The sequence below is a fragment of the Sinocyclocheilus anshuiensis genome, unplaced genomic scaffold, assembly GCF_001515605.1.
Source record: "Sinocyclocheilus anshuiensis isolate Anshui unplaced genomic scaffold, SAMN03320099.WGS_v1.1 scaffold235, whole genome shotgun sequence".
Lineage (NCBI taxonomy): Eukaryota > Metazoa > Chordata > Actinopteri > Cypriniformes > Cyprinidae > Sinocyclocheilus > Sinocyclocheilus anshuiensis.
The window spans coordinates 2,099,314-2,122,571 of record NW_015552562.1 but is presented as its reverse complement, the minus strand read 5'-3'; the positions used below and the strand labels follow the sequence as shown (position 1 = coordinate 2,122,571).

At 37.6% G+C, this 23,258-nt stretch overlaps 1 protein-coding gene across 4 annotated transcripts; it reads right to left on the bottom strand.

Moving 5' to 3' along the window:
* Window positions 1-3,994: 3,994 nt before the first annotated feature.
* On the bottom strand, window positions 3,995-20,728 carry cpeb4a (cytoplasmic polyadenylation element binding protein 4a). 4 transcript variants are annotated; one of them, XM_016455409.1, is made up of 11 exons: window positions 20,633-20,728; window positions 18,599-19,773; window positions 17,251-17,341; window positions 10,176-10,199; window positions 9,739-9,915; window positions 9,554-9,643; window positions 9,186-9,304; window positions 8,884-8,998; window positions 8,453-8,634; window positions 6,446-6,652; window positions 3,995-4,610 (listed from the first exon to the last, which is right to left on the bottom strand). In XM_016455409.1, exons 2-11 carry the CDS (start codon window positions 19,709-19,711, stop codon window positions 4,590-4,592), a joined length of 2,139 nt encoding a protein of 712 aa, XP_016310895.1. In that variant the 5' UTR covers window positions 19,712-19,773; window positions 20,633-20,728; the 3' UTR covers window positions 3,995-4,589. The 4 variants fall into 4 exon arrangements, with proteins under 4 accessions (XP_016310895.1, XP_016310896.1, XP_016310898.1 ...); XM_016455410.1 differs by lacking the exon at window positions 20,633-20,728 and adding an exon at window positions 20,201-20,603; XM_016455412.1 differs by lacking the exon at window positions 6,446-6,652 and having other exon boundaries at window positions 3,995-4,817.
* Between the last annotated feature and the right edge of the window lie 2,530 nt (window positions 20,729-23,258).

The window sequence follows — 23,258 nt, the reverse complement described above, 5'->3', positions numbered from 1 at the left end:
ACACACACACACACACACACACACACACACACATATATATATATATATATATATATATATATACATATATATATATCACTTACTGTGTGGCTGTTCTCCTACACTTCCGTAAGTGACGCGTTTGGCGCGCCGTGATTTCCCGCCTTTAGATGCCCTCAGATTAACCGTTGATCTCATATTGGCGTACAACCTCAAAAGATGGTTTGTTTTCACTTTTTTTGACAAACATGGTGTTATTTCGGGACTTGTAACGTCGAGGAAAAGTAAGGGAGTCGCCTGAGTTAACCCGTTCAGTTGACGGTGTTTGTTGTTTTCTCCGTTATATCCCGATTGCTTGTCAGTTTGAGGCGACTGAGTGTCGAAGCGCGGTACGTAGAGTAATTTACGGAAAGATGCCATAATTAACAGTAGCACCACACTTTAAGAGCTCGCTTAGGTTATTAAAAAAAAGTTTTGTTTCAGTATTGTGAAACTTAACCAAAGTTAAACTTTGTAAATGTCACTATTATCACCGGAAGAGGATGAGCTCAGTAACGGTTACCTCAGGTTTAAAATGGAGGCACACACAGAAGGAGGAGGAGCCATGTGCAAAGGCAGGCTCTTAAAGGAACAGTTCACCAATTAATTAATTAATAAATAAATAAATGATGCAATTCATTATTTTTTTTTTTTCATTCTCATGTTTCGTGTTTCAAACCCGTAATTTTTGGAACACAAAACTCTTAAAAAAAATATATTTTTTTGGAATAGTTCACGAATTAATGAATGAATAAATAAACAAATAAATAAATGATGCAATTCATTATTATTTTTTTTTTCATTCTCATGTTTCGTGTTTCAAACCCGTAATTTTTGGAACACAAAACTCTTAAAAAATATGTATATACTTTATTTTTCAATGTAAGTGAATTGTTTCCGGAAGTTGTCATTCTGCTTCTTTTGTGTTCTGTGCACCAAAGATTTATGGAGAGCATGATCAAAGTCATTATTCATTCAAACTCGTATTCTCTAGCTTTTAGAAGTGGCACCTATGGAAGAGGTTTGAAGACATGCGGATGAATAAATGATGACAAAATGCTCTTTTCATTTCAGATTTCCTTTACACTCATCACTGTTGCCCTTGAGATACTTCAGCATGCTGCAGATGAGCTGTCCCAGCAGTTACATTGTAAGTTTCTTCACATACAGTGGGGCTCAGTGAAAAGTAATGCATTTCTAACAAAAATAAACAAACATATATATTCATACTCATTTGCACACTGAAATTCCTTCAAATGTCAGATTTTTCTCTGAGATATGAATGAATGAAGTTTCATTTTTATTATACTACATTTTTTTTTTAAGATATACACACCATTACCGCCAGAGGGTGCTGTTGTGTGCCCCTCAGATGATTCAGCGCATGTAGATGATTCACAGATAATAAACATTGCAGCATGATGGGCTTCAAGAAATGCAATTGCATATATGGGTTAAGATGCATTTCTGTGCATATATTCTGAGACCTTCCCTCTTAGCAGCTCAACCTTACAGTAATCAATCAATCAACAGTAATTAATCTTGGTAATTCCAGAATAATCAAGGTCTCACCCGGATGTCTTCCTTGTCATCACAACACTGTATTTTAGGCAGCATGTGCTGTTTATCAGACGAGCTAAAAATAGATTTGACCCCATTCTCAGACAGCATGCCAGAAGCTTACTGCAATTCCTATTGTGCTCCACCAAAAGATGATGCCTTGCGTTTTTAATTTATATAGGTTTACTGAAATTAAACACATTTCCTTTCAAAGATTGTATTGATAACTTTGATTCATATACACGGTTAAAGACGAAACCCACGGCATTTCCTGCAATCAAGTTTATTCATTCAACATTTCACATTACAAATACTTTAAGCATTCTGTTATAAATATTTAACTGCAAATAGGCTAATCAAGACTCAACTACCAAAGCACATGTATGACTAACCCAACTATAAAATGATATTTCTCTTTACATAACTCCATATGGATTTAAAATATAAAAATTAAAACTTAGAAATGACATAGCAAAAAAAGTATTCCTTATAAAAATCTATTGACAAATACACCTTCCCATACACAGTTATAAACTATGTAAATTTAAATAAGCAGTCACATAGAGAATTTTCTGATATTTTTTTATAGATATCCTTCTGTAGACATGAAGCACAATATAGCGATTATTAAAACTAGAAAATCTAATAAGTGTACTGATCAAAAACTATAATCGAAATGACAATTATCACATTCCAATTAAAAATATATCAGTAAATTGTTAGAACATTATTCACGTAATATTTACATTGTTTGTAATCACAGTAGCATGAACTCAAGTAGGAAAATATGTGAATACATAAAAGTGAAAACACCTATAATTTCAGTGGTATTTTTTTATATATATATAAATCAGAGAATGTTAAAGGTTATAATGGCTGAAGGAGAGTTTGTGAGGCGATACACGTTGAAAGTAATGGTTATATTAGAAGTACACCGTAAAGGTCTCTGGGAAAAAGTATTGCACAGATCTCACTGTCAATATTTTGAAAGCATATTCAAGTAAACCCTGAATCAATATGGGACTAATCACCCTCTCGTATGCTTCTTTTTGTCATCTAGTAAACACAGTAAAGTGGGGTATGCACAGTTTGTGCATGGGCAAGGAACATATAACTGCAAGTGTGGGGAAAGGGTTCAAATAAAAGTACTATTAAAGCAATTGAAAATAACTAAACCCTAACTTATTCATTTAGCTCATGCGTACCTAATGAATAAATGAATCTTGTTACCTCTCAGAATTATACATAACAGTAAACATTGATATTTCAATATGGAACATTCATCATTGTGATACAAGGTGCATCCTAACATTACTCTAATTTACAGTGTTAATTATTTTACTTTCTACAGCCAATAATGAGGGAGGTATCATCATTCTCGTAACTGATAGTGGGTAGGTACTGAATAGGTATACATTTCTACATGTACCACACATTTTAAGGAATTTGTGTCATGCTAGATTCAATATTTACTTTGTCCATTAAGACAGCACACAGTTTGCATTTTGCAAATATTAGATATTAGTTTCAACAATACAGTCACCTAAATATATATATATATGTGACAATCTAGGGATTTCAGCACGTAAATACATAAAAACCTAAACAAAATTATATTAGCTTTTTTTTCTTTTCCTTAAGGTATGCTTGCGTTATAACCAGATCTCTCAGTAACAAAAGGTACAAAATCGATATTCAACAAGTGAAAAAAAGAAAAGTTATCACAAAAGGACTTTCCATTTGTGGAAAAAAGTGACTTGAAAAACAATATTTAGAAAAGTAGTGCATAATGGTTTTACATCCATGACAAAATAATTGGCTATAAAACACAGTACAAAAATCAGCAGACCATGTAAAAAATAATATTTTTTCAAATTCTTTGAAATGTGCTCAGCTACTGCAATGCTCCGTTAGAACACTAATGAACCCATGGCAAAAGCCATGCAGTAAAACACTATCAATGCAACACACGGTAATTTCTCATTAGCAAATACTACAACATTGAGTTAGCTTTTAGCACAAAATCCCTGACAAATGAGCCAAAGTTACTGCCATAACCATTACAAGAATCATAAATAATTAAGTTAATAGATTTCATTATTTTTTTAACCCATCAAACCAATTAAATTTAAGCTTTCTATTATATATATATATATATATATATATATATATATATATAATCTTCATTGTATCACAGACAGTAGGACATCTCTAAGGCTCATCTTTGGTTTGCCTGACCTAAAAACTGGATCCTGCATCACTGCTGTTCTCAGTTGCTGTCCGTTAGCCTTGCCTCAGATCTTACGCTTGATTAAGTTATAGGTAACTTGGAAGCAGTTTAATAGTAATCTTACAGTGTCTGAGCATTGTTAGAATGAGAACCTCTAAAGGATTTTAATATTATAAATCTTTTTTCCACTTAATCACAAAGATTTGCCTTAAATGTTAGAACCAGTCCATATAATCCATTCCAGAATGAACCCATTAAAATGTAATTTTAAGTCACTCATACAATAGCTTGTGGTCTCTTGTTAGTCGTTACTGTGCATTTTGTTGAAGGAGTAACTGTGAATCCACATTTGCCATGCAGCCATTTAAGATTAGTCAAACCTCAACATTAAAGTCATATGAACGAGGTTCGAACCCTTACGTTTCCAGCCTCTTTGTGTGTAGCCTCCAACAGTTTAAAGTGAAAATGTGACCCATTACAAACAAAAGATGAGGCTCCGAGAGAATAAAGATAGAACAGTAATTCAGAGTCAAGTCAGGCTAAACATCTATATTTTTTTTTAAATCTAATGCATTCAAGTCTTCATGCGCACCAATGTAGCTTTTCAACAAAAATCAGGATTACACCATTTTCTTTTAGCATTCTCTTCTGCAAAAAAAAAAAAATTTAAAACTTAAGAATAAATACAATTTCAGACTTAAAAAAGAACTCTAAATAAAAAGGACTTAGCAAAATGAAAAGTGCATGTATATGAATGAATAGCACAGCCTTGACCTCCCGATCAGTTCCAGCGGAAGGAGATGTGGCGAGGCCGGTCGCCTCCCTCCTTCACTAGAGGCTTGTGAAACTCCCGTCCGGCACGCGAGTGAATGGCTGCCCAGCAGTATTCACAGTAGTACTGAAGACAAGTGACATTAGCACAGAAGAACGGAGCGAACTTGCCCCCACAACGCGTGCCCTGACACTCATCACACAGCTGGTCATCCAGTACATATGGCTTCACTTCCACCTGGGAAAAGTAGACACTTTTAGCTTAGCACATGTTGTTAAGACAGGCTGACTATGAAGAACAAGGGCCAGAAACAATTTAAACAATTGAATCTGACTTTATTGTAATATACAGTAGATCAGAGCTCTACTTTCTTGTCCATATAAAAAAAAACTATCCATATGAAAACTTTAGGTGGGCTTTTTTCCCCCTAGAGTAATCATTCAATATCAGTTAACATGAAACCAGGGTTCCAGCAGGACCTTAAAGTCTTACTTATATAAAGGCCATAAAAAGTCTTAGGCTAGCATTTTGTTGAATAAACATGAGCGCTGCACGTTTAAAAATCAAAATGCAGGGCATTTTCATTTCATCTTGCCTACATATATTGCCTGATAAAGTCACGTATATTAGTGCAGTGCTGCTTTGTGTACAGCGGTTACCAGTAAACTGCTATTTTTCTACCACCTACTGGCAGAGAATCAATTTGCATTTTTTAATAAGCCTTTTCGTGTCTTTTTTTTTTCCAGACTATTGCAAAAAATTAAAAATAAATCAACCAATATTTTTTAAAAAAGCAAACATGCAGTTGGAAATGTGAACCAGTGGTTCAATAAGAACTTAATATGCCTTTTGAAAATCTATAAGCCTTTTGAAAATCTAAACAATTAGTACGTAAGATTTATTTATTTATGTTTTAAATTAATATAATAACTGATACTTCCGACTCATCCCGTTTCTTAAAAATGTTTTATAGGTTGAAATGTTTTTTAATAGAAAAGTTAACATTTTATAAAACTTTGTTTTTTAAAAACCTGTATCTGAACATGTTTTTACAGTCATTTTATGGTTTAATGTTACCATAGACATAGCCCATCACTCATATGAGATTAATTTTACTTGTGCAGGTCTTAAAGGGATAGTTCACCCGAAAATTAAAATTCTGTCATTAATTACTCACCCTCATGTTGTTCCAAACCCGGAAGACCTTTATTCATCTTCGGAACACAAATTAAGATATTTTTGTTATTTTATTATTAATTCTGAGAGCTCTCTGACCCTCCCATAGACAGCAATGTAGTTACCACGATCAACGCACAGAAACGTAGCAAGGAGATCGGTAAAATAGTCCATGTGACATCAGGGGTTCAACCGTAATTTTACAAAGCTATGAGAATACATTTTGTGCACAAAGAAAACAATAATAACAATTTATTCAGCAATTCTCGTCCCTCAGTTTTCTGCCATTTTGGAGAGTACCCCAGAACGTAATCTGCGTTGTTTACGTTCAGGATAAAGCGCGTGCAAGCTCTCAGAAATCATCAAAAAGATCTTAATTTGTGTTCTGAAGATGAACGGAGGTCTTCCGGGTCTGGAACGACATGAGGGGGAGTAATTAATGACAGAATTTTAATTTTTGGGTGAACTAATCCTTTAAAAAAAAGGTATTAAAAAGACTAAAAATGCCACACACACCATGTGAAACACAAATTGTGAATATAGAAAATAGTCTAAAAGTCTAAGTTTAGGGTCCAGACATAAACTCCTTCAAAACGGAACTGGCTATTTAAAAAAAAAAAAAAAAAGTTTCAACGCTTAAATTGCAAAAAAACTATATGGTTTACAAGAACAATCAGGCGGGAGGAGATGTGGCGAGGCCGGTCTCCTCCCTCCTTCACTAGAGGCTTGTGAAACTCCCGTCCGGCACGCGAGTGAATGGCTGCCCAGCAGTATTCACAGTAGTACTGAAGACAAGTGACATTAGCACAGAAGAACGGAGCGAACTTGCCCCCACAACGCGTGCCCTGACACTCATCACACAGCTGGTCATCCAGTACATATGGCTTCACTTCCACCTGGGAAAAGTAGACACTTTTAGCTTAGCACATGTTGTTAAGACAGGCTGACTATGAAGAACAAGGGCCAGAAACAATTTAAACAATTGAATCTGACTTTATTGTAATATACAGTAGATCAGAGCTCTACTTTCTTGTCCATATAAAAAAAAACTATCCATATGAAAACTTTAGGTGGGCTTTTTTCCCCCTAGAGTAATCATTCAATATCAGTTAACATGAAACCAGGGTTCCAGCAGGACCTTAAAGTCTTACTTATATAAAGGCCATAAAAAGTCTTAGGCTAGCATTTTGTTGAATAAACATGAGCGCTGCACGTTTAAAAATCAAAATGCAGGGCATTTTCATTTCATCTTGCCTACATATATTGCCTGATAAAGTCACGTATATTAGTGCAGTGCTGCTTTGTGTACAGCGGTTACCAGTAAACTGCTATTTTTCTACCACCTACTGGCAGAGAATCAATTTGCATTTTTTAATAAGCCTTTTCGTGTCTTTTTTTTTTCCAGACTATTGCAAAAAATTAAAAATAAATCAACCAATATTTTTTAAAAAAGCAAACATGCAGTTGGAAATGTGAACCAGTGGTTCAATAAGAACTTAATATGCCTTTTGAAAATCTATAAGCCTTTTGAAAATCTAAACAATTAGTACGTAAGATTTATTTATTTATGTTTTAAATTAATATAATAACTGATACTTCCGACTCATCCCGTTTCTTAAAAATGTTTTATAGGTTGAAATGTTTTTTAATAGAAAAGTTAACATTTTATAAAACTTTGTTTTTTAAAAACCTGTATCTGAACATGTTTTTACAGTCATTTTATGGTTTAATGTTACCATAGACATAGCCCATCACTCATATGAGATTAATTTTACTTGTGCAGGTCTTAAAGGGATAGTTCACCCGAAAATTAAAATTCTGTCATTAATTACTCACCCTCATGTTGTTCCAAACCCGGAAGACCTTTATTCATCTTCGGAACACAAATTAAGATATTTTTGTTATTTTATTATTAATTCTGAGAGCTCTCTGACCCTCCCATAGACAGCAATGTAGTTACCACGATCAACGCACAGAAACGTAGCAAGGAGATCGGTAAAATAGTCCATGTGACATCAGGGGTTCAACCGTAATTTTACAAAGCTATGAGAATACATTTTGTGCACAAAGAAAACAATAATAACAATTTATTCAGCAATTCTCGTCCCTCAGTTTTCTGCCATTTTGGAGAGTACCCCAGAACGTAATCTGCGTTGTTTACGTTCAGGATAAAGCGCGTGCAAGCTCTCAGAAATCATCAAAAAGATCTTAATTTGTGTTCTGAAGATGAACGGAGGTCTTCCGGGTCTGGAACGACATGAGGGGGAGTAATTAATGACAGAATTTTAATTTTTGGGTGAACTAATCCTTTAAAAAAAAGGTATTAAAAAGACTAAAAATGCCACACACACCATGTGAAACACAAATTGTGAATATAGAAAATAGTCTAAAAGTCTAAGTTTAGGGTCCAGACATAAACTCCTTCAAAACGGAACTGGCTATTTAAAAAAAAAAAAAAAAAGTTTCAACGCTTAAATTGCAAAAAAACTATATGGTTTACAAGAACAATCAGGCAGTGCAGAGATTCAGTCAGAGGGCCATATATAATTACTGCTGGCTCTGCAGTAGGTGGTGCTAATATTGCATATATGGAAAGCTAAAGAACTTTGTCTAGCAAAGCACAGAAAAAAAAAATAGACTTGACTATATCAGTTTGCATATACTACACAGCTCAAAGATCCAACCACCACTCTCACCCGTTTATCGATCTCTCCGTGTTGCAGCTGCACAAAGCGAGCGCTGATAGCAGCAATGTAGCTCTGCTGATTGGAGAAGGCCACTCGTCCAGCCCCTTTAGGATACTTCAGCTCAGGGTCAGTGTCAATGCCAGCATAGCACACCCCGCCGTACAGTCTGTCCATAATCATTGCTAGCTCCACTGTCATAGGGTAACACGTCAATTTAAAAAAAAAAAAAAATCTTTTTTTTTTTTTTTTTCCAAAAACACTCAAAACATTAATTGCATCATGCAACAATCATACCGCAACAAGCATTTATTCAGAGAAAATGTACTGGATGATTGTTACTACACACTGTAAATAATGTCCAAAAACACTCATCGTGCTTACTGTGGCAACAAAATTAAAAAAAAAGTTTGATCATGGTAATATCTGAAAGTCAAACAAACCAGCTCGTAGAGGTCGTGGAACTCCCCCAACAAAGATTGTTTTTCTGGGGTCAAGGGGCTGAGAGCCATCCATCACAAAGTCACTGTCGTTCAAATTCCAGGGTCGTATCTGGACCTGAAGACACACAGTGAACATAAGAGAATCACTAGCTTGTCATGTGCCATACAGCAAACACAGGTGGAATTTAGTAGAAACAGTGTTTCAACTTTCAGGTTTATATTTAACTTTAAAATGCTCTACTGCTTTCTCACAACTTGCAAAGTCACAGGAACAGCAGACATACAGCCTTTTAATATCTTACTGGCTTTTCTTTGATTGTAGGACTAGAGACACAGAGATAGAGCTTCCCATCCTCTTCCATACAAGCGTCTATCAGTGCCTGGACCGAGCTCTCGTCTTGAAACAGAAGGAACGCATAACCTGCAGGACAACGGGTGCATTGAAGGTATTCATGCAAGAAGCAACCAGCAGTCACTTTCAATAACCTTGACCTGTAGCCTCTGCTCAGGCCCCACTGATGATATTCATCTGGAGCTCAGCTTTAAACAATGGGCGTGCCGTATACGCACCTACGTAGGAATGCAAAATTCATCCGCTGAAATGAGAGAAGCTGATATCTGCATGACTAATTTCTTAATAAATATCCGTGCAAATGACTTTCAAACTCACCTTTCGGTGGAAAATATGATTTGCTTTCTGCTTTGTGAGGCCAGTCCACAAACAAATGTCCAAAGCGTCGGAAACTGGCAGTGATCTCGTCTGAATTTTTTTTTAAAATACATACAACGTGTTTATTGTGGTTGATGCACATTTTTAAAAAGCCTGGAAAGAAACACTTGTTTATGCTTTAGTACCTTCATCTATGTCCGGAGGTAGACCACCAACAAAGACCTTGCGAGAATAGCGCTCAATGCGTTCGCCATTTTGGTGAGGGAAACTGTGTGGTGAGCCCAGTCCTCCCAGACTCTGATCAGACCTGTCATCCTCTCCGTAAGTCCGCTCATCCTCCATGGGAAACAACGATGAGTGACCTGTCACACAACAGCCCCAAAGGCCATTTAGTGGCACTGATGGTGAAGTCACCTAACAAGCATTTATATGCAATGAAAAGCGGCTATAGATTTTGTAGAGTAGCAATTAACATCCTTCTTCATTTGAATACAATGAGAGTGCAAAGTTTCTAAACACAACAGAGTACAAAAACCTAGCCTGGCAACCAAACACAATTTAACACAAAAGCATGTTGTAACTTGAAATGACATGAACCGACAGACACTTCTGAGATCTTTACCTCGTCGCCTCCCGTAATTCCTCGCTGCTTGTGAAATAAGACAGAATAAACTTAAGCAAGGTGTTAGAAAATTCTATCAGATGCTATCAAACGGTTTAAAACGCTACTGGTAAAATGGATGATATTTGTATTAAATGCACAATAACACATATCCAAGGCCACAAGTATTGGAGAGCATAACGTAACCCACTTCACGCAGAACAAGCAAACCATGAAATCATCTGGTTTACCACAATTGTGCTTTTCAAACATATACTTTATTAAATCCTATATTATTAAGCATTATTAATGTTTTTTTTTGTTGTTTTTGTTTTTTTAAGTAGCGTACATTATGCAACTATAGTATGTGAAAATAACCAAACCAGGTCTGTGCAGAAACTGCATGTCCAACTCTCCAGTGTTTGTCCTAGATTATCCTTCAAATCCTGAAGGGAGCTTAGGTGATATATTGGGAGAGCATCTCCATGCCCCTTCTTTCAACTTATTCCGTGGCTGTGCTTTCTGAAACACTCATCCTGTGGCATCTATAAATCACTAAGCTGTAACAGATTCCAAATCCAAACTTAGAAAGCAGGGTTGTATACGTGTTACTCAAATGCAGGAAAACATTAGTATGGGGCACAGTATGCATTTGTCACATCTGTTGTGATGAATGGAATTAACTTCAGTTACATATTTTTGGCATATTTTGGAGTTTGGGGGAAATTTGGTATAGTTTTATTAGACTTTTAAGATAAGTTTTTTGAATAGCCTGAATGAAACCATGATTTTCGGTCTCTTGTGATATGTATCACTTCAGCTGAACTTGAATCTGCTCTGACACCAAGTTGCTTTTTTGGGTCACATGGCCTTCAGTATGTGCTTTGGATAAAAATAACGAGGCAAACGCACTGAATAATCACTTTATGATTGAATTAAAATGCTTTGACATAGGCTAGTTGGCAGTCTGCCACCCTTAGAAAGAGAGCAAGATAACCAATTAATGAGGTGACCATGACAGAAGAATTACGGTAGATTGAATTTGAATTGTATATTTATTGGGTGTTTTATAATTTTTGGGATTTTTGTTATTTAGGCTGATGGAATGTCATTTTAATGGAAAGCCAACATTAAATGTGCTATGCAAATTAACTAAATATAGCTGCAAGCAGCGATTACCGGGCTTCAAGCACTTAAAGGCCTTTAAGGTGGTATGCTTTTAGGGTCTAGGCCAACCTGGATGTATGGCTGACAGTAACACATCCAAAATAGAGAATAGGCTCACAGACACACACACACAGAAATGAAATGGTTAAACTATTATATTAATACTCAAAAAGCATGCTTACACATACACAGACATGCATGCACACACATTTTGTTGCAGATATAGATAATTGAAATAAATGATAGGTGACAATACTTATTGCAAGTCTTCTCTTTTTAAGAGTTTGTCATTTTCAGGTTTCACTGTAATCATAATCTGGCATAATTGTAAAAACTGATATGTCCGTATGAACAAAATAGTAAACTTTGACTAAATGTGATTTTAAATGTTAGAACAGTGATTTTATAATGTCTAAGCATGAATCCATAAGCTAACCTAAGAACAGTACTGTTTTAGTGAGATGAATGAGCCCATTAGTGGTCTTCTGCGGCCATCTAGTGGTTATAATTGCAATTTCATGCAATTTCTCACACAACACTGTTTTTAACCTTTATGACTATTATAGTGTTATTTTTTCCCCAATCTCTCTTAAATTTTTTATGCTTGTTTAGAATGAAATTATGCATCATTTTACACAGTATTGAGAAGTTGTGGGCTTTCTTTTAGGATTTATAGGCCTTTGGGTATGCACTATGTAAAGAACATATTATAAAATGACCATGTTATAGCTGTCCAAATGCAAATGTTCAAAATTTTTTGATAATTATTGGCCTAGAGAGTCTAGAGAACAGTACTGCACTGATTTGATTGATTTTGAGTTAGTTCACAATAGTAGTTTATTTTTTTTATTTTTTTTAAATAATCTCAAATACTTAAAAGAGCAGGCCATATGGGTTTTTCAAAAAATATATTTTTTGCAGTTTGTAAGGTAGCTATCCTTCAATGTAAACAGTCGGCAAAGTTGTTAATCAAAAAAAGTGCATGATAAATAAAGATATTGTCTCTCAAAAGAAAGAGTCGACTCAGAATCGCCTTAACGAGTCGTTATATTTTCGAATCTTCTGCCTGTTACCGATCTACGTCACTGGGTAACACATTAGCATAATCCCCGCCTGCCTGCGAAATAAGAACACTCTCGGTGTCGAGACGATGCTGTGTTCCACGATACCACAGCAATACAATTCGAACCTTTTGTTGTGCTCATCACTTTACCGAGGACTGCTTCTCTAATCTTGCCTTTTATCTTCTTAGCTTCTAATCTTCTTTATTTGGACCAACAAGCGTCTCTGAACCACAACCTGCCGGAGAAGTGTCGCCTCTCTCGGCGTCTGTTCTGTGCAGTGAGCACAGTTTTTGAACCCACTATTTCCTAAGAATGTGTCGATTAATGTAGACTGTCGTTGTTCTAATTACTTTGTTTAATAATAATGTATTGTAGCGCACAGACTTTATAATCATTGTGAAAGTGCTGTATATGTAGTTGTAGGGTTAATGCAGAGAGTATAAGTGTTTACAGTTTAGCAGCTAAACTTTAGCTGTGGGCACGATTCGCTTGCATAAGTGTTAAACAAAATGTTTTTGTGTCATTATTTTAAGAACTGATTGGAGCACTATATTATGGTTTTATGTAAAGGTGCATGCTAGGGTTGCCAGATTGTCACAACAAAACCCGCCCAATTGCTACTCAAAACTAGCCCAATCGTCTTTCGAGGGTGGTCCCCCTTTAAAAATCGCGTTCTGGGGTGTAAAATAGACGCTTTCAGTCGGGGTTCCCCTGGTAAATTCGCATTCCAGTGCCTAAATATGACGTTATTGGGGTCGCTACTCGCTACAACCCAAACAACATCAAAAACAACTGCGGACTTGGCAACACAGAAGGTAGCGCTCGCTAACTTGCTCAAGCGCTCCTCTTTGTGCCAATCACAACAGGCTTGGCCAGCTGACCAATCAGAGCAGAGTAGGCTTATGGAAGGGAGGGGTTTACAGACATTTCGCTCAGAACTGAATCGAACGAACCATTTCGAAATCATGGACAAATGACTCCATGTATAAATGTATATTCTGTGAAAATTACAGTGTTTTCTGACCTTAGATGCATTTAAACCTGTTGTAGGGGACTCCAACACAATATTAGGACACTTTAAAAAAACCATATGACCTGCTCTTTAAAGAACAGTTTGATTGACAGCACTGATCCTAGAGGCAAAGCTGTTCAAAATGAGGAGATCTAACATGATATGAAGATCTAGTGTATATGTGAATATATGAACATTTTATTGCAATTTGAGGTCATTTACTATAGAAATAGTGTTTTTGAGGCCTTTTTAACTGTTATAGCGCCACCTATGATCTGATCTCAATGAAACGGTGCATGCTTGTTAAGAGTCATCTGTCACATGGTTTCACCAAGTTTCGTAAAGTTTTGAGTTTTCATTTAGGTTTTATAGGCTTTTGGGTATATTTGGCCACGCCCTTTAAAATTGACCCCATTATAGCTACCCAAAGGACAAAATTCAACATTTTTTTGATAATTATTGACCAAGAGAGTCCAGAGAATTGTGCTGCAGTGGTTTGATCAAGATGGAGCGAAATACCTAGGACTAGTTTGCAAAAGTAGATTTTTAACAATTGAGATTTAATGAACGATTTGATTGACAGCAATGGTTCTTGAGGCAAAGTTGCTCATTATGAGGAGATCTATCATATGATATGAAGATCTAGTGTATGTGTGAATATATGACCTTTATTTTACAATTTAATGTCATTTACAATTGAAATGTTTTTGAGGCCTTTTTAACTGTTATAGCGCCACCTATGGTCCAATCTTTATGAAACTTTTCATGCTTTTTAAGAGTCATCTAACACATGCTTTCACAAAGGTTCATACAGTTTTGAGTTTTCGTTTAGGTTTTATAGGCTTTTGGGTATATTTGGCCACGCCCCTTTTCTAAAAGACCCTGTTATATCTAATCAAAGGACAAAATTCAATTTCAATTTTTTTAATAATTATTGATCTAGAGAGTTCAGAGAATCGCGCTGCAGTAGTTTGATCGAGATTGAGCGAAAAACCTAGGACTAGTTCGCATAATTGAGAATAATTAATTAACAATTTGATTGACAGTAGTGGTTCTTGAGGCAAAGTTGCTCAGGATGAGGAGATCTATCAAATGATATGAACATTGAATGTATGTGTGAAAAATCGTGCAACATACAATCATTTATGCACTTGAAAAACGCAATTTCACCCCCCAGTGGCCGATTTCTTTCAAACCCGCCCAATTGCTACTCAAAACTAGCCCAATCGTCTTTCGAGGGTGGTCCCCCTTTAAAAATCGCGTTCTGGGGTGTAAAATAGACGCTTTCAGTCGGGGTTCCCCTGGTAAATTCGCATTCCAGTGCCTAAATATGACGTTATTGGGGTCGCTACTCGCTACAACCCAAACAACATCAAAAACAACTGCGGACTTGGCAACACAGAAGGTAGCGCTCGCTAACTTGCTCAAGCGCTCCTCTTTGTGCCAATCACAACAGGCTTGGCCAGCTGACCAATCAGAGCAGAGTAGGCTTATGGAAGGGAGGGGTTTACAGACATTTCGCTCAGAACTGAATCGAACGAACCATTTCGAAATCATGGACAAATGACTCTATGTATAAATGTATATTCTGTGAAAATTACAGTGTTTTCTGACCTTAGATGCATTTAAACCTGTTGTAGGGGACTCCAACACAATATTAGGACACTTTAAAAAAACCATATGACCTGCTCTTTAAAGAACAGTTTGATTGACAGCACTGATCCTAGAGGCAAAGCTGTTCAAAATGAGGAGATCTAACATGATATGAAGATCTAGTGTATATGTGAATATATGAACATTTTATTGCAATTTGAGGTCATTTACTATAGAAATAGTGTTTTTGAGGCCTTTTTAACTGTTATAGCGCCACCTATGATCTGATCTCAATGAAACGGTGCATGCTTGTTAAGAGTCATCTGTCACATGGTTTCACCAAGTTTCGTAAAGTTTTGAGTTTTCATTTAGGTTTTATAGGCTTTTGGGTATATTTGGCCACGCCCTTTAAAATTGACCCCATTATAGCTACCCAAAGGACAAAATTCAACATTTTTTTGATAATTATTGACCAAGAGAGTCCAGAGAATTGTGCTGCAGTGGTTTGATCAAGATGGAGCGAAATACCTAGGACTAGTTTGCAAAAGTAGATTTTTAACAATTGAGATTTAATGAACGATTTGATTGACAGCAATGGTTCTTGAGGCAAAGTTGCTCATTATGAGGAGATCTATCATATGATATGAAGATCTAGTGTATGTGTGAATATATGACCTTTATTTTACAATTTAATGTCATTTACAATTGAAATGTTTTTGAGGCCTTTTTAACTGTTATAGCGCCACCTATGGTCCAATCTTTATGAAACTTTTCATGCTTTTTAAGAGTCATCTAACACATGCTTTCACAAAGGTTCATACAGTTTTGAGTTTTCGTTTAGGTTTTATAGGCTTTTGGGTATATTTGGCCACGCCCCTTTTCTAAAAGACCCTGTTATATCTAATCAAAGGACAAAATTCAATTTCAATTTTTTTAATAATTATTGATCTAGAGAGTTCAGAGAATCGCGCTGCAGTAGTTTGATCGAGATTGAGCGAAAAACCTAGGACTAGTTCGCATAATTGAGAATAATTAATTAACAATTTGATTGACAGTAGTGGTTCTTGAGGCAAAGTTGCTCAGGATGAGGAGATCTATCAAATGATATGAACATTGAATGTATGTGTGAAAAATCGTGCAACATACAATCATTTATGCACTTGAAAAACGCAATTTCACCCCCCAGTGGCCGATTTCTTTCAAAATTCTTACAGACCTTTAGGGCCATGAGACGAACATGCCCACTGAGTTTCGTTTCGATCAACCTCCATTAACCTGGTCTAACAGGCACTTAAACTTGTTTGGCAAAACATTCCCTACCATGTTTTTTGATACGTGAATGTCCTCATAGACACTTCTGCCACTTTGGACAAAGACACTGCATACCAATTTTCAAGTCAATTGGACCAACGGTTGCTAAGTTACAGCCATTTGTATGTTTTTTTCCATCTTATAGCACCACCAAGTTTTTTTTTTTTTATTTGACCAAAGATTGAGCTCTTACACATGTGTACCGAGTATGGTGAAGATATCTCACTCCGTTCAAGAGTTATAGCCATTTTAGTAAAATTGGCCCCACCCATTAGGAACGTTTTGGCGTCCCTATGCGACGGGGAGTCGAAATTTCAACTTTTTTTTGATAAGACAGATGACTTTTCTTCACAACAGAATCAAGCATTATAATGCAGCAAATACAATACAAAAATTGCATATTGCAGATCTGATGCAACATAGGCACTGAGGCAACAAAGATGGCAAATGATACACTGAAACTAATGTATGATGTTGAGATTACAACATACTGGTCAGGGAATCCACATTTTAATAACCAATTCAACAGAGATTTTAAACTGAAATATCAAAGGGGCATAAAACAACAACAACAAAGACAATGCATGAATTATTTGTAGTGCAGCAAACATAAGAAGCATCAAAGCAAAGTAAACCAATACTATTATTTTGGTATTTCAGGTTATTTTGTTAAAAAAAGCCATACATTTTTTCTTAATATAATACATTTAAATTCATAGCCACACAATTAAATATGCTATATTAAATATTTGCTTTCAAAACGGAGTCATAAACTCAAAGTATAAATTAGCAGAGAAAATTTATTGAACAATTGAAAATGCCTTGTCTACAGTTTCTAAATGATGTTTAATACTAAAATTTGGTGATTTTTACTTGTAAAAGATACTTAATATATTACTTAATACTGATGTGAGGTGGGATTTGCAAATGATGACCGTGAATAATGTACCTTTCAAGGAATCCTGCTCGGCTCTCATGATGTCGATCAGAGAGTTCTCTAGAGAGTGCATGCTGAAACCATCAAAGGACCGACTGCGCTCCTGCAAAAACAACAAGGGAGATGTGATTAGACCCCGTCATTCTGTCTTAAATGTGTTTTATCAAGCAATGCAGACAAAGTTCTCTTTAAGTGATATCAACAGTTTTGGAAACTGTTTGCATGCACAATTTTGTTTTGATTTGAATATCAGCAACAGTAAAAATGCAGATGATATCGGTCACCCCACCCATCCAAACTTGCAACTAGGGCACACATTAACATACAGAGGCTCACACAGTTGGGCACTTGATATCTACACCAATAAATGAATACAACAAGGCTCCCTAAGGCTACAGACCTAAAGAAAAGAGGTTATTCTCTGTGTCCGTTTTCTTGCAAAGGGACCCATGCTTCGCAATCCAAAAATTTACATGGAGTCTGTAGTCACCTGATTTAGAGTGCCTTCGTAGCCTTTATCCATTACCCTTGAGTGTTGCAGCACAACAGGCCTCTGCTTACCAAGAGGAAAAAGCCTTGCAAACACAATACAAGGTTTGTTCTTGGTATTAGGCTACAAACCGAACAGGGAGGACACACAGCATGTGAAACAGTGAGTGTTTTCAGTGAGTTACCACTGTTCAAACAAGAACATAAACTCACTGTGTACTAAAGCGCATAACAATGCAGTTCAGACTCGCTGGTAATATGTAAATCAGACAGTTACCAAAATAATTAGATACAGTACTACAAATAATTGCTAGATAAGCAATTATGTTCTAAAGGTACTCAAATTCTAATCGGAAGGTTTTGTTCATCAAATCATCTGTTGGTCTTCCACTGTTATCGAATCCATGATAGATTCAGAAGCAATAAGAATAGCCTCTTTGACTAAATTTGGAAAAGTCCCTAGTATCAGTGAATGTTAATATCTGGAATAACTGATAATTGGTGGTTATATAAGAGTATCAGACTTTCCAGTTCTCCTCCTGTTGCCTGTGCCATCCCCTGATTTTGAATCACTCATCCATGTCTTTTTATATCGGTGACGTTCACAGCTTGCAGAAGTGGAGCGACAGCACCGCATTACTCATCTGAGCTTTGATCTATCACATTTATCTAACAAGCATGCCACATGAGCACTTTGTCACTATCAGATTAGGTTAGGCCAAAGGGAGCAAATGGAGAAAGAAAGAAAAAACAGATTTGTTTTCATCTCATCTCCAATAAACACACACACAACTTTGCAACCTTATTACCTCTAAACAAAATGCTCCTCTATTAAAATCATCAATAGCTAATAATTAGGAGTTTGAGTTACCTGAAAAGGAAAGATGCTATCGTTGCGGTTTATGGTATCCTCCATCCAGGGTTTAGTGTTGAAGCCAGAGTTGTTGCGGGGATATTTCTGTGTTGGGGTTTGGTTATTTGGGAAAGACTTCTTTAAAGGAGAGATCGAGTTGAGGGGATTGACCCCTCCATTCAGCCCTCGGCGATACTCCCGTCCCTGAGAGCTTCCCCAGCCTCCATACCCTCCACCTGGGCTCCATGAAGTAGAAGATGGGGTGGACGAGGGGCTCTGATAGCTCCCCCAGGGGGAAGGAGGCTTGCTTAGGTTGTTCCCCAAATGGGGCAACTGGTTGAAAGCAGCACTGCGGTGGGAGAAGGGAGGTTGATGGGGGCTGGCCGAGGACCTGCGGTGCTGATTATGAGGGTGCTGGAAGTGAGGATGAGGAGATGGATGGTGCTGAGATAGAGGCCCTATCTGGTGGGAGAAGTTCCCCCCGAATCCTGTACTGGTGTGATGAGAGAAACTTTGAAATAGCAGCGGAGGAGTAGCATTGTTAGTAGTAGCAGCCTGATTGAAAAAGCCAACCTCTTCGATCAAGGTGGAAGGGTTGGGTGGTATAGCAGTGGACCAGCTGCTGAAGCCAGTAAGGGACGACGAAGAAGAGCTACTAGACTGTGCTAAAGTACCAATACCAGACGTCTCCTGATAGTCAAACCCTGATAACACTGGAGATTCAAGCCGCAGCGCCTCTTTTCCATTAGCGTTCTCCATGGTCCCTTTCTCCAGCTTGTTCTCCTCTGGCATGGTGTTGTCCAACTCCGATATGATTCCTGGTGCTTCTTGGTGACCTGGTGGAGCGAGCGCCTGCTTGTCTTGTCCTTCCTGACTATCTTGTTGCGGAGCCTTGGACGTCTCGGACTCCAAAATATCATCTTGCATGTTAGAATGGGTCGTCACAGCTGGGAAAAGCCAAGCAGACCCAACACTTCCACCATTGGTAGTGTTGTTGTTGCCGATGAAAGCCGGGGGGCTTGGAGGTGCTGTCTGGTGGTGAACCGGATGCTGCAGGTGTGGATGAATTCTTACCGGAAAAACTGATTTGTTTGCAGTGTTGTTTTTAACCAGAAAGCCGTAATCCCCCATTTATGTAGCCTAATCGAGTAAATCTTCACTTGTGTGTAATTCCCTCAGTTTCTTTTAATACCCTTGTGTGTGTGAGAAAGAGAGAGAAATGGAAAATATTCAGAGTACTAAACAGCTAATGAATCAAATCATCCAACCATTATACCATAATACATTCTTGTAGGCGTTATCTATTCATTTTTACACTTACACCCATCATGCATGGTCACACACGTAATACGGTTCTATCATGGATTTATGCACTTTGCTCTCAATCGTAATGAGATCAAAAGGAAAATATGGTGCAACGAGAAACGCCGTAGGCAGTGCACCGTTGATTTCATCGTCAATGTGCCTTCTAAGCAAAACGGTGTCGTCTTTTAACAATCACGACAAGTCATCATGACACAGGCCACCTCATCTAATAATTCAGCACGGCGGAGGATTTTCACGCACGCATTTTCAAAGCATTGTCATCGCAAATGTTTCAAGAAAATGCAACTGACCTACCGGCGTTCTTCCTTATTTCAGCAATGACCTCCTCTCTCTCTACCATTTAAATACAGGAAAATGTTGATGGCGTTTCAGTCTATGTGCGATAGGGGTAGTGTGCCCTTCGGTCCGATTTTAGCATAAAAATCCTCAAATTTACATTGACGCGTCGATTAAATCCTACGGTTGTGATGCCGAACGCTACTCGGTGAATTTCTGATACATTTGCTTCATATGCAACGCTAGATTATTTCAGATCTCACGCTGCAAACAACAGCGTTCGTGTTCTGGTTGCTTAATGACACCGTGCATCGCAGTCGGCGTTATAATCAAGACAGCGATTGAAAACCATCACGCATCATTGTCGGACAACAATTTACGCGCGACTCGTTTCGGATGTTTTTGCTAAAGATTTTCAGAATATACACTGAGAATTACAGGTTTTCTTACGTTTCCAAGTTGCAAGGACAGTCTGCAGATGACCATGGTTTGTGAGCGTTGCAGTCGACCGACCAATCCGGTTGAACTTCCGTCTTTAACCCCGCCCTTGTATAGTAGAATCTCCGCCCAGGTTCGAGTCTACGCGGCATTTGATTGGACAAGAGAATCGCAACCACACCTCTTTCTCAACCAGTTACTTTCTGTCACACAGAGAAGGGTGAATGTAAAATACGGTAAAAATACCCGGCTTTGAAATGTTTCAATATTTGCTGTCTACACTGCGTTTTAGATCAAAGTCCTCTAAACAATAAAATGCATAATAATAAACAATATTTAGAAATAATATGGCGAGTGCCAGTAATGAACCTACATGTGTATTCTACAATTGAAAAAGCAGCTTCTTTGTAATTATTAAATGTGTATTAAACAAATAATGAAATATGAGATGTTTATATGAACTTGAGCCTTTTCTTGGTCTGGAAAATGCATGCTTCACAGCTTCCACTGAGAGTAGGCTATGAAAAATCTACATTTTAAAGAGAAATATCTGATGATGGTCCACAGTTTCCTGCCTGGTTTTTCTTCACATTCATTCAGTCTGCACGCTGCTTTTACATATGGCCAGACACAATCTATATCTTTTTAATGATGGGTTTGGAGTCTCAGGGATGCCTTCAGTAGGCCAGTTCTAGTGCTCACTGCAGCCTGCAATCCCATTAAAGTAAGCTGCTACTATTTTCAGCCTGTAATCGAGTTTTAGCGCTTGACTATTCATGCCTGGACCAGATCAAAATCAATCCATTTCTCTGCAGCATTGGATTAAAAACATGATGTATGACATCCACTGGATGAATCTGTTTTAAGCAATTCATTTTTGTGTATATGTCTCATTTAGTGTTTGTTGTACTCTGACTAATGATTCATCTGAAGGAGAACTGACATATTTGGTCTGTCTACTGAAATGGGAATAGATAAAACCAAGCTTTCGTGCTTTGTCCAAATTTAACCACCTGCATATATGTTAATATACAAAACATTTAAAATAGCATACAGTTTTCCATAAATTAAGCAATAGCAGTTAGTCTGAGAATATAATAATTGCTCTTGCATGCAAGGCTTTCATGCCATGTATTTAAAGATGCAAATCAAAGCAGCCATAAACAGACACCCATGAATCAGCTGTGTTTAAAATGCATCCATCATTGACATCACTCACTTTCTGTTTCCCAGAAACCAGGCAGAGCCGGGACCTGAATAACCATTTGTGGTCTTTCCTTTCATCAGTTTGTCTGTGGGTCTGTCACAAGATACCACGCGCAAGGTCATCTTGCAGAAGGACAAGTGCTGTTCAGAGGATTAAAAGACAGCTATCTTCACAATGTTGTTCCGTCAGACACATCTGCGCTGTAGTTGCGTGCTAGACATCACCCCAGGTGATGCAATCAGTTTTGCATTATTTCACATGCTGTTCAAGGATTGAAGAAAACAATGTGACCTCAATTTTAGCTTTGACGAGAATTCAAAACATTTGCAAGCTTAAGGTGCCACAAAAATGACTAATTTACACTTCCTTCAGCTGCTACTGTAATGTTGCATATCTCAGTGCTTGCCAGCATGAATGTTTTTGAAATAAAGCAATTAATATCTCTCCATGGCAACAGAATGACTGACACTGCTGTTTGAAATGTAGGCTGCAGAGAATAGCACGCTGTATTATGCAGTAGCCCTCAAGGTTAAAGATGTGAAAGGCATGATTTCACCAATCAAGAATGTTTATTAAATTCCTTAAAATGCAACTCTTTGAACAGCAAAAATGAGCCGTGCTTTGTTGAAGAAAGTAAGACTTTATAGTAAATCAGAAGCCTGACTGCATTCAGAAGCTCTTCAACCCAATTTCTAAAGCTCCCATTTGACCCCAGCAGATCGCTGAAACATTTTAGGCCCATGACGGGTGAACGGTGCGCAGTGTTAGGAGAGGGATTGAGCTGCGCTTACTGCAGTGTCATAAACCATGTGCATACACTGCAAAAGCTGGGAAAGGACCCCTCCCTCTTGTTCCTGCACTGTTACACTAACAAAACACACACGTATACACACACCGTGTTCCCTCTCCCTCCCTTTCTGACTTTCCTGATGTGTGGCTCACAGCTAAGCCGATGTCAATGTATGTTCAGGGACAGCTGGGAAGATGACCATGCAATTCAGCAGCTCTGCCTCTCTCTCGCTCTCTCTCTCTCTCTGCTCTTTTGACCTTCCTCAGTTTCTCACATCGATTCCCCTGCAGTCCTTTTTCAGGTTCTCGGTTTCAATTAAAATCTTCAAGCTCTTGGCCTCAGGTCTCCGTCTCTCTCCTGTTCTTTTTTAAACTGTCCTTTATCTATGTTAAAGGGGAGAAGCTTTAGTGACTGCTAGCGCTATGTGGCACATGCCCAGGCCATGTGACTAAGGGCTTTGGCCATGTGAGAACTTCTGCTTTGGCCTGGCAGCAGAGAGGAGAGTCACAGCGCAAGAGGATGAACAATAACACACATAGACACACACACCAAGCGCAATGCAACAAGACACACTGTGCAGGAGTACAATGACAGTTTTGTTCTCGCACTGAGCATCCACTTCACGAGGCATGTTGCTCACA

Coding starts and splice junctions, on each gene's coding strand:
- cpeb4a (XM_016455409.1), bottom strand. CDS start 19,711: ATGGGGGATTACGGCTTTCTGGTTAAAAACAACACTGCAAACAAATCA. Junction 17,342..18,598: donor ATAGCATCTTTCCTTTTCAG/GTAACTCAAACT, acceptor TTGTTTTTGCAG/GAGCGCAGTCGGTCCTTTGA. Junction 8,999..9,185: donor CTACAATCAAAGAAAAGCCA/GTAAGATATTAA, acceptor GTGTGTCTTCAG/GTCCAGATACGACCCTGGAA.